Raw genomic sequence first — 11,848 nt, 5'->3', positions numbered from 1 at the left:
GTCACATTTGTGTGTCATATAAGTCAACAAGGATTATAAAAGTAACAATTACAGAAAAACTTTCATGAAATTGCCTCAATGACAAATGTGGCCTCCGTAGGGTGCAGCCTTTGAAATGAGACATCCATTGTGAACTGGCATGTCACCAGACAGAAGCACCGTTTTCACCAGAAGCTTACCGGAAAGTTATAACATTTTAACAATATGAGTTTAAAAAAAACACAAGTTTCACAAACTGCATTTACAAACTAGATTTTCATTTTATGCAGACTTTAAAGGGCTCTTGTCTCCCTTTTATTTAAAGAGCCAACAGGCTTTAGTTACATCACAACCACAAACTACGATTGTTACATTCAAGGCAGCTGCAGAGAGTTTTGGGGTGAGGGAAATTTTAATTTTAGAAAGCATTTAACTAGACATAAATCTGTATAGTACAAGAATTTAAAAAATACAAATTTAAAATGGTATTTTTTCTAAAAATGAAGCTAACAGACCATGCTAGATTTGATATCGCATAGTCTTTAAAAAAAGAAGATAAATAAAATAAAATAAAAAAGAAAGGACGAATCTTCATAACCTTGCTTCTTCAAACATTATAAGTAAAGATCTTTGAAAAACAAATCATATGCACACTGGTTTCAAGCCCAACATGAGTTGGTACTCATAGATGGGACTCAGTCTGGCCTCTTCTTTTTATAAACAAATATATTTATTGCTGAATCATTTTTACAATTACTTTTTAATTCTACTGAGAATCTAAATATTAAGATCTAGTAACATTTCAGTTAAGTTTGTTACATGATTTACACAAGTCTAGACAGTACAACAATCCAACGAATAGAGCGTGCCTTCCCCTTTAAGGAGCCCCCCCTTTTCTCCGCAGCAGGGGGAGGGTGAGCATAATCCTGGAACAGCGATTGAAAAAAAAAAAATCCACCAGTAGACTGTTTCAAGTTCCCCCAGCAGAAGCTGTGCCTGATTTGTGGCCAATGCTGGAGATGTACGAAAAGGGAGGAAAACACTAAGCGGGTAGCTATGGAGATAGACCGTTTTCCTGGCCGCTTCCTTTGACAGGTGTTGAGTAGGTTAAAAGTCTTCAAACAGAGTCCACCATGTACGCCAAAGGGAAAGGAGCTGTCGTTCCATCCGATAGTCAAGCCAGAGAGAAGTAAGTGAATTTGTGCTTGTCACATATAGAGCAAAAACCTGCACGTTCTCTGATGCCTGCGCTGCACTGCACGAGACGGCTATCTAACACTTTGCTAAGTAGTTTCTTTGCAGATTCTGTGCAGTGCTCATCTGGCTGTGCTGCACAGCTCTTTTGAGGTGTTTTTGTTTATGCATGCTGCTTGTGCTTGCTTTGGATCAACTTTGTCATGCATTCGGGTAGTAGACGTTACATGAAGGATTGTACCATGCAGATGCAGATGGAGAGTTTGTGGAAGGTTTGGATCAACGCGTGATGTTGATGCTCAGATGCTTCTTGTGCATGAAACATACAGATCTCAAGATCTCATCTTTGATGCACGTAATCATGTTAGAGCAGATGTACAAACTAATGAGATAAAACAGTTTGATTTGATGAGTGAGTTTGTGACAGTTGAAGATTTTACTTGGTTTAAAACAGCCAGACTTGCGCGTTACTGTTATGCATTGATCTTAGTTCCACTTTAAGTAGTTATAAATTCTGAATTTCTTACGTTTTGTGTTAGTGACTTATTAAATTTGTTGTTTTAAATACATAAGCCTGGGTTTATATTTTGTGCAAAAACAGGAGGAGTTGCAAGACGCACAGGCAAACAAGTAATTCATAGTATGTGGACAGTGTAATTTAAACAAGGTTTCCATAAGCACTGAAAACCTGGAAATATCAGGTGACATTAAAAGTATGATTTCCACACAGAGTCAGAGATTTCAATAGGGATATTTAAGCTCTGCCATGTTTAAGAAACCAGATATTATGGAGTAAGACTTGTCAGAGGATGTTGAGGTCTTGTTGAAAACATACACTAATAAGTTTAATTGTTTAAATTATCCATTCAAAAGCTTGATGCCTGTAAATAGAAAGTTGTTCCTGAAATCTCAGTCAAATGCTTTTTAAAACAATTATCTGAATGACTGGAAAGGTCATGGGTCAAAAAATGCATGAACTCAATTAAAAAATGTATATCTCAACTAAATCTAATACCAAAAGACAGCATATCCTTGCAGCGGTAAAACTTTGATTGGTTTGTAAGGTTGTCTAAAAGCTTTTTTTTTTTTTTTTAAACAGTAATAGCTGACAAGTGTCCACACGGCTAGTTTATGACATTGTTGTTCTCATAATCTGTATAATTTTTTTAATAGTTGCCCTTTTCTGATTGGCTGCACCTGTGATCAGCTTCAGTTGTTCTTTTGAAACATCTGAATTCAGGTTGTGCTGATAGTGACCACTCAAAATGATGAGGATCAGAGCTGGACAACACACTTTAAGGGGCTTAAATGGAAAGAACGAGATGCTCAGTTTAAGATAATGAGCTGAAATCACATCCACAGTTTTATACTGCTCATTTGCATTTGTGCTATACTGAATGTTCAAGGACTTTTGTATGTTCTTTTCGATGCACCTTAGCAAACGTAATTCCTGATGATCTCAAATTTGTTGTTCAGTTTGTATTCTCAGTAGTCAGGAGTTTTTATATCTAGTGTAAACTTTAAATTACAACTTGTGGCAGGGCATTTAAGCACTATAAAATCTGATTTATGAAAAATGGATCCATTGGATGTACACCGTCACTGGCCAAAAGAGCAGATGGATTCTCAGTTTGGCAGCTTTGATGCAAGGATGCGGCGCTTTCGTTTTTTGTCAAGAGAACTTTTTAGGAACTTGTCATTTTCACCCTTTTCCCTTGTCTTGTGCGTCTGTGCTGGGTGAATAATTGATACCATGATTTCCTAACGGTGCCTTTGTAGGACGGTTATGTGTGATTCATTCATGTTTAAAGATGGTTTTATCAGAGAGCCTCGGGCGAGATGTCAGGTGTGCTCAAGGCATACATTTGGCAGATTTCTTTGATGTGAGGACTCCGTGTGGGCTGTGTTGTGATGAGAGCAGAACGTGGGGACCTGTTTATCTCTGGCGATACATTTTAGAGATTTTCCTTTGGAGCTGTCATGAACTGTCATCTGATTTGTCCTCGCCTTGGTTCATGTCTAATGAAAAATGTCACATCCCTGAGCAAACCCTTCTAAAGGGAGGTTTCATCCAAAACATACTTATTTACCCTAATGTCATTTCAAACTGTTATGTTGCTCATTACATGGAACACACAATGAAACATTTGGAATAATTCCAATTCCAAAATGTTTTGTCATACAGTGGCATAGTGACTAGTGTGTCAAACTTCAAAAAGTTTGTAAATGCACCATGAAACTAGTCCATATATAGTCCAGGGTTATTATATTTAGATTTTTATGTTATGTTAAATGTTTGAATCTTTCGTTCAAAACATTCAGACTTTGTGGTTGGTAAGATAGATTTTTCTAAAGGGGTCAAATGATGCGATTTCAAATTTTCCTTTCACTTTGGAGTGTTACAAGCTCTTGGTGAATAAAGACTCACTCTAGGCCTCCGGCCTCTGCTCACTCAAGGCCACGGTGTGTGACGCTGTTTCATTGAGAAAGCGAAACTACTTTGTTTTTGCCTTCCAAAAGAAGACAGGACTAGAAATCATGTTTATAATGGGTTTTATGTTTATGTCTCGTCGCTCTGGCCAGACAAGGCATCACAATATGTTAAGAGGCGTAACTTTTCCGTCACACGCTTGAGGCATTCGGCCAATCACAATGCGCTGGATAGCTGGCCAATCACAGCACACCTCGCTTTTCAGAGCGATGAGCCTTGTATAGAGGCATAGAGGAGAAACAATAATGTACAGTATGTGGAAAATAATGTGTGTTTTTAACCTTAAACTGCATAAACACATTTCATTAAACCAAATACACAAAATAATGTTCTTTTTAGCTGCATCATATTAAAAAAAAAGTGTCTTATGCTCAACATTTGGTTGATCAAAAAATACAGTAAAAACACAAATGCATAATACAGTAAAAATACATACTGTTATTCCATTGATTATTATCAACGTTATCAAGTTGTGCTGCCTGTTATTTTTGTGGAAACCATGTTACATGTTTTCTCCTTATTTGATAATTAGAAAATTCACAAGAACAGAATTTATTTGAAATAGAAATCTTTTGTAAAATTATACATGTCTTTACTGTCACTTTTTGCTGTCAGTTTTTGTTGAACTATTCTTTTAATGGCCCTTTTGCTTCTCTGAAAGTAAGGGGAAAAGTGCTATGAAAATAGTGTTTCGCACCTGGCTTTATATTGTAGGCCAAGCAATCTGACCTGTGTTTAATGTTTCCAGTGCGCACAAGACTCCCCACAGTGGTACAAGGAGTCATGGTGAGGTTATTTTGCAGTAAAACCTTATGTTCCAGCAGTACGGTAACATCGGCTCTTTTTACCTCTCTCACCTCAAAACAAACCCAACTATGCAACTACTCCAACACCACTGGACTTAGCTCTTCTGAACGCCTCTGATTGGCAGAGCTTTCTCCCACAGGGAGATTGTAGATCTGCAAAAAACTGAGGGGGAAGGGGCTGAGGGATTTGTGAGTCGTCCCCCTGAGCATTCCCTCCAGCAGTCCTCTTTTCGGGGCTTTTGAACAAGGAGGCTGAGCTTTAAGACGGCATGCCGCAGGCTGCAGAGGCCCCAACCGGCGACAAGGTCTCCAACACCCCCTCCCCATCTCCACAATATAGCTCTTTATATGTCCTGTGCTTCTCTGGAGAGAGCGCACCATTTAGATTTTGCTGATCAGGTTTGCACACATTAACACCTTCTCTCAGTCATTTGAATATGAGAGAGCCTGGCATATAAAGACAGATGGATTTGAATGGTGTGTTTCAAAATAAAATAGAACGTATAGCTGTTTTTAGCAGTACCTGATAGGGCAAGTATCACTATTACTATTGGTTGAACGTTTCACATTTAGCTTATAGCCTTTCTAACACTGTTTGTGCTATAAGCATGAACAATATCTTAAATTATGTTGCTAAATGAGCAAAGGTAGGCTTTTCTTTTCTAACTGATTTAGTATTTAAATGTAATATTTTTACTTAGTTGATCATGTACCAGTGAAAACATACCATAGATGGAAAGGCAACAGTGAAACTTGTATGCAGCTAGGGTTGCCAGGTCTACTTAAAAAAATGCAGCCCAATTGGTACTCAAAACTAGCCTAATCGCTTTCCGGGGGAAAATGTCTCCAATTGCTCCAAATTTGTGTTCCGGGTGGTCAGAACCTCTTTCCAGAGGGTTCCACCTCAGTCAACCCATGACTCAGACTCCATCAAACCCATGGACTAAAGCCCCGTCCACACGGAGACACGTTTCGCTGTATACGCATACAATTTAGCATCGTATAGGCGTTTAGCCCACATGGATCCGGCGTTTTGGGAGTGTGAAACTCACATTTTTTGATACTGGGTCCCAGAGTGGGTCCGTTTTGGCTGGACAGCGAATCTGTATATTTTCTGAAACGATGACATCATAAGCCCACGTCTTGCCCCTTGTCACGTCATGTAACCGCAACAAAAACAAGCACTGAACGATTGTCTTTTTATTAACTAACATTAACACAGATTTATAAATGTATTGTTCCACGTTCGTTTGTATACCGCGCGCAAGGTTTATGTGCATAGTCCAAGTCTACTCCGTTTTTAGTGTATCTCTGTGGCAGAATTACAGCGCCACATGCTGGCCTGGCATGTATACTACATCGTTTTGTGGTATCGTGTGGATGCAGATTTTTGTTGAGACGAGAAAAAAAGAAAGAAAATTGGATAGGGAAAGCTCTGGCTTCGTGTGGACATTGCCTAAAGCAGCATTATAAAAAAAATTTTCCGTGAAAGTCAGTATCCAAAATTTTATCCCATCATTGCTTATATTGTCTGGTCTTGCAGCCACTTCTTCTTGCCACACCTCATGGTCTCGTCCCATCAGCTGTAGTTCCATGTTCCCATCCCTCTGTGATGTCTCTAAGTGTTTGGGCTTCCAAACAGGACCTTTTGGAATTCAAAGGAATCCAAAGGCTCCCGCACTCAATGTTTCTGACAACTACACAAGGTGCTCCTTGAAGGTGCAATTGAATGAACGTTGTTCAATAATGCATCAGGGCCAGGTGCTGGTACCCTGTACCAAAGCACACAGTAAACCCCTCCGCCCAGATCACATGGGCCTCCCTGCCATGAAATTTTTATAAGCCCACTCCTGGGAATCCACAGTGTGATCCAGATCTTCTCGTGCTTCCCTCATATTTAAGCAAATGGCAGCTGCTAGATGATTACTTCAAGCCCAGAGGTCGAACCCCTTTGGCTTTCCTAAACCCTTGTTTATGGTAAGACAGGTAGTGAGCTAAATGACTAGCAAATTGCTAAGTGAACAGTTGAATTGACTAAATTGGTCATCATGAGTAAGTCGGTCAGAGACATGTAACTGTGGTTTTTACTTCTTCAGAACCAGTATTGGGCAGTAACTAGTTGTTAATAAGATTTCAGTAACAGCTACTTAAGTTACTTTTGAAGCCTCATCCCCTACGGGTTTGAAATCCAACAATCCAATAATTAATAATTGAAACTTCCTTGATTGATTTGTGTTTTAAAAATGTCTTTGAATGACATCTAGACTCTTTATACAATTTTCTATCTATCTATCTATCTATCTATCTATCTATCTATCTATCTATCTATCTATCTATCTATCTATATATATATATATATATATATATATATATATATATATATATATATATATATATATATATATATATATATTATTATTATTATTATTATTATTATTATTATTGTTGTTTTTATTTTTATTTTTTTTTTTATTATTGTTTTTTTTTTTTTTTTGTTTTTTTTTTTTTTATTTAGTTTTTTTTGTTATTTTTATTTTTTTTTATATATTTTTATTTTATTTTATTTGGGCTAGTTAAATTTATTTCGGGCTACCAAAATTTGAAGAGTGCCTTGCCGAAGGACTACCAGGGATTTTAAAATTTTGTGAGACCTGCTAAATATGAGGAGGTACTGTGTTTTCAGTGGACAGTCTGCTTTCTTGCACTTTAAGTTCAATTGAGACCTATTATATGTAAAATTTTGATAAAATGCACTTCTAAGGATAGAATTCTGTTTAATATGTTTAATTTTATACAAATGAAAATGGCTGTGAGAGACAGACGCAATGTGTTGCTCATACTAGTGTGTAACTTGTTTATATTGCAAATAGGTTTTTCTGGTGGAAAAAAGATTGTGAGGTTGTGACTATTGAACACACTATACATCTGAATGGACTATACGCTAACAGCCTCATTTTCATTCATGTAAAATTAAATATGGCATTTTTCCTGACTAAGCTCTTTTAAAAAGCCTGAATGAGTGTCATGGGTGCAGTTCAAATGCAAGGCTTTGAAATGTACAGTGATATTCACTGAAATGGCTTTTGCTAAATAAATAATTATGCAAGGATTTCAAAAAACGAAACAAATAAAGGTGTCGTAAAGCGAATGCATATGAATCAAGCAGCTTAATGCAAGTCTTGTGAAAAGATGTGATAGCTTTAGATGCAGAAAAGATTTTATTTAGGCTGTTATTTACATCTAAACATTGAAAGGTTGACAGGAGGGTGCGTAAACAATCACAATTTTTTTATTTTTTGGTGAATTAGCCCTTTAAAACCAACATAAAAAAGAACTGTGATAAGATTGGAAGTCTGAAAAAAATCATGATGTGATATTTTTGCCATATTGCCCACCCCTGCTTCTGTTTGTCATGGCTAACAGGTAAATCAAATATGTAGCTTAAGTTTATTGCTGACATGTTAATTCTGTAGATCCTTTGTTGCAGTAGGACCTTTAACTGGACTTTGTTTGAACCTCTCTTCCACAGTTTTATGGTTGTCGTTGACTCCCCCTCTATCACTGTGTCTTGGTGGGAGGCATTGTCATTCTGGTCACTCTCCTGCACCAGCGCGTCAGTGTTTGTGCAGTGATGGAGCACTGGATCTCCTCCCTGTCTTTCATATACAGCTTTATCACAGTCATTGACTGGCTGATCAGAGGGAGCTCTCCTCTGCTATTTATGAGCCTGCCACCCTGGGCGCCTCCTTCCACTGATTCATTCACCACCTCGCTGATGCCTGGGAAAGCTTCCTGCTCCCACAAAAATACATGCTTCTGCCCACTGGATGTGCGTTGGAGAGAAGGCTCCATCAGAACAGTGCTATCTTAGTATTATTTATGTATACTATTATAGTTTTTATTACAATTTGAAATGTTTATATTTTCAGTTTTATGAAATGTAATTATTTTATGATGTGTTTTTGTCATTTTTTGAAACATTACTATTTAGGTTTGATTAATTTTATATCAGTTTTAGACAAGTTTTTGGTTTTTAATTGTTTTAAGTTATGTGTTTCAACTTAAACTTTTTTTCAGTTAGTTGCCAATGCAACATTTCTAATTTTAGTTTAAGTTTTCCATCGAATATATATATTTTTGAAATTTAATTTCAGCTTTATTTCTTTTAAAATGTTTTTGATAGTTTTAGAAAACAGTAAAAACCCTGCATTACATAGATTACAAGATTGCCAATGGTTTGTATATTCTTAAATAGTAATGGTTAGCACACATGCTCCTACCAAAATGATTTGTTGTGGTGATGTTGTTATATTGTTGATCAAAATGTTTTGTTTTTCATTTTTTTTTTTTTCTCTCACTGTATCTATTCATAAAAGTGGAAAAAAGCCAAAAAAAACTTAAAGGGATAGTCTTCTATGGAACATAAAAGTAGATATTTTGAAGAATGTTTCCGCTGTTTTTATTCACACAAGTCAGTGGGATCCAAAACAACACTGGACCCTACTGACCTACATTGTATGAACAAAAAAACAGTATTCCAATCAAATTTTGTAAAATATCACTGGAACTTGAGTGAAAAAATTATGGCAGAATTTTCATTTTTGAGTGAACTATTATAAGTCATCTTTCCTGTGTAATCAGTGTTTAATTTGACATAAAATGACCAAACCTGTTATCTCTCTGTTGAAACATTGGATTTGGACATCAACGCACGTCCATATGGAATAGCCAGTCTTGTGTATGCATTGCCTTACCCATGGTGGAAATTAATGTTTTTGCCCAAATGTGCCGCAGCCAGGCTAAAGCTGTGTTTCTACCAAATTGTGCCGGTCTCTGAATGTAATTTTGCCAGGAGAGCTTTGCAGTGCTATTTTCTCTCATGGCTGATGGAAGGGAAAAGGAAAGGATAGGAGCAGAGGGATGGTACTGTTTCAGCTCGCGGTACACTGGGAGCTGGGTAATTGCTAGCCCAAGCGGCTAAACAACAGACATAATGGATACAGAAAATGACAAAAACACAAGAACCGCAATGGTGCCGTCAGATTGCCGCGACAACTCCAGCTATGCATGCTTTGGATGATTTTTCAGTTCTTTTCACGGAACAAACAGGCAGATCGGACATGCGGCCACTGCGGTCGATGGGTGTTTTGTATGTGCATGTATACTTGTGCAATCCACAATCCCTATTGTTGTTGATTAAAAGTCACTGATTTTCTTTCTGAAACTTTTTGAATAATATCCAAACTAGAGTGACCATAAACAATTAGGGACTAAAAGTCTGTATCTCTGTTCTAAAACCTTGCAAACTGCCTACATAAGCAGCTACCTTCTAAGACTGCATGAAAACCTATGCTATACATAGGCAGCAAGATATAGCGATCTGCACATGGAACTTGCAGCTGATTTTCATAAAGTTTGATGTCAGTTTGTTATAAAGAGAATGATGCAATATTCACAATCAGATACACATAAAACTACTTGGCACACAATTTTTTTTTTGTTGAATGAAATATATGAAAGTTTATTGTTTATATTAAAAATGTTCTTATTATCTTGGAGCTATTATTTTGGCTCACTTATAGTATAGTCTGGGATTTCCTACTCGTCAATGTCAACATCATGCCCTGAATATAACGTCTGTTTCTCTCTTGTTCTCTTCTAGGTTAGCTTTATACGTGTACGAGTACTTGTTGCATGTTGGGGCCCAGAAATCAGCACAGACCTTCCTTTCCGAGGTAAGACTTTGGTTTTACACAAACACACACACACGCACACACACACTTTAGATTCTTTGACTAGATTCTACAGATTTTAGTTAGAAAACACTTGTAAATTGTCATCCATCAAGCTGCCTTTTTTATAAACAAGTAATATAAATATAAATTTCTAGTTATAAAAATACATAATTGTGGTGATATGGTATCACTTACAAAAGCATGTTTCCTATCAAGCGTGTTCTTTTCTGCAATGCTATAAAATCCTAATTGAATCCACTTGTTTCATTTGAATGGGGCAGGATGTTGTGCGGCTGCGCTGTACTGCCACAGTAACATTTTCTGGATTTTTCTTGCTCCACATTTAAATGAGAACATTAGGATCCATTTAATTTTGTTGTTTGTGTCAGGAAATATCTTACTTTAATGTATTCACTTTAATGAAAACATTGAGACTCTGCATCAATGTATTGATGTATAGTTGATCTTAACTATACTGAACCGTTTGCTTTTCCCCATATTTCTACTGTCTCAGAATCTGTGCACCAGTATGAGTGCACCAACCATGTGCATAATTATTAATTACCCGGCATTAATTTTTAGGTAATAGCTGTTTATGATACGCCTTTTAACAGCAGGAATTTTTAGTTGCTGTTTGTTTGTGAGCAGTCATTTCTGTCCATTGCTCTGTTACCCCAGGGTGTTTTTCCTCCCTGTTGGCTTGGCGGCATCTCTGCTGCGTTGCGGCATTGTTTTCCTGACTTTCTGCAGCACTTCTCAAAAGCACCACAAGTTGGTCAGATGTTTATCTTGCCATTTGGCAGGCCGACGAGGTGAAATTGACTGATAATGTGTTCATAACCTTCAGACCTGCTTCGGTAATCCACTTTCAGCTGCAGTGAACAAACGTGTCCTCTCTATCCTCTTAGATTTTCTTTTTTCTCACTACATTTTCCTGTTTAATCATCCAGATATAATTGTTATAATAGGCTAATTCTTTCCTCACACTTTCCACGGTCAGTTCAGGTCCCTCTACTCACCAATTACAAAGGAGAATGTTTCTTAAATACACTGAGATTATGGCCTTAATGAGAGTCGCCCTGGTCATTTCCACACAAGTAGAAAGGATGGGGAGTGAAAGTGAGCCCCAAGGCCTGAATGAAGTGTAGGAAAAACAGAAGCCATGATTAATTTTGAGGGTCATGAGCTGTAGGTCTCAACAGTGGTAGATTGACCAGGATGAAGCTGAGAAATGCCGCCAAGAATATGCGCTACTTTCAAATCATGTTGCAGTAGTAAATGAGGGCATGTGATAGGCACCAACATTGTAACTACCAGTTTGAAATCTCTGGATTTTCTTTGAGCCCTGGCTTTTCAAGTCAGGTGTGTCTTACTTAAACAATCATGGTGGAATCTTTGCACCATGAACTGTTTGCATTGTGGATCCTGACTTCTGCAAAACACAAAAGAAGGTATTTTGAAGAATGTTTCAACTGGTTTTGTCCATATAATGTAAGTCAGTGGGGCCCAAAACAACATTGGACCCTATTAACTTTCACTATATGGAAAAAAAAAACAAGAATGTTTCTCAAAATATCTTCTTTTGTTTTCTATAGAAGAGAGAAAGTTTTGAAATGGTTGAAAATGTCATGAGGGTGACAGTA

At 37.2% G+C, this 11,848-nt stretch overlaps 1 protein-coding gene across 2 annotated transcripts in view; it reads left to right on the top strand.

Annotated features, from left to right (window-relative positions):
- The first annotated feature begins 910 nt into the window (after nucleotides 1-910).
- LOC109054197 (single-stranded DNA-binding protein 3-like) overlaps nucleotides 911-11,848 on the top strand; it is a 63,620-nt gene continuing 52,682 nt past the window's right edge. The window contains exons 1-2 of one of the 2 annotated variants that reach the window (XM_042777919.1): nucleotides 911-1,168; nucleotides 10,133-10,205. In XM_042777919.1, coding sequence (XP_042633853.1) covers nucleotides 1,113-1,168; nucleotides 10,133-10,205 — 129 coding nt within the window. In that variant the 5' untranslated portion in view covers nucleotides 911-1,112. The remainder of the gene's footprint in view (nucleotides 1,169-10,132; nucleotides 10,206-11,848) is intronic. The other variant, XM_042777912.1, reaches the window with a different exon arrangement.

The sequence above is a fragment of the Cyprinus carpio genome, chromosome A2, assembly GCF_018340385.1.
Source record: "Cyprinus carpio isolate SPL01 chromosome A2, ASM1834038v1, whole genome shotgun sequence".
Lineage (NCBI taxonomy): Eukaryota > Metazoa > Chordata > Actinopteri > Cypriniformes > Cyprinidae > Cyprinus > Cyprinus carpio.
This window is presented reverse-complemented; position numbering and strand designations above follow the sequence as displayed.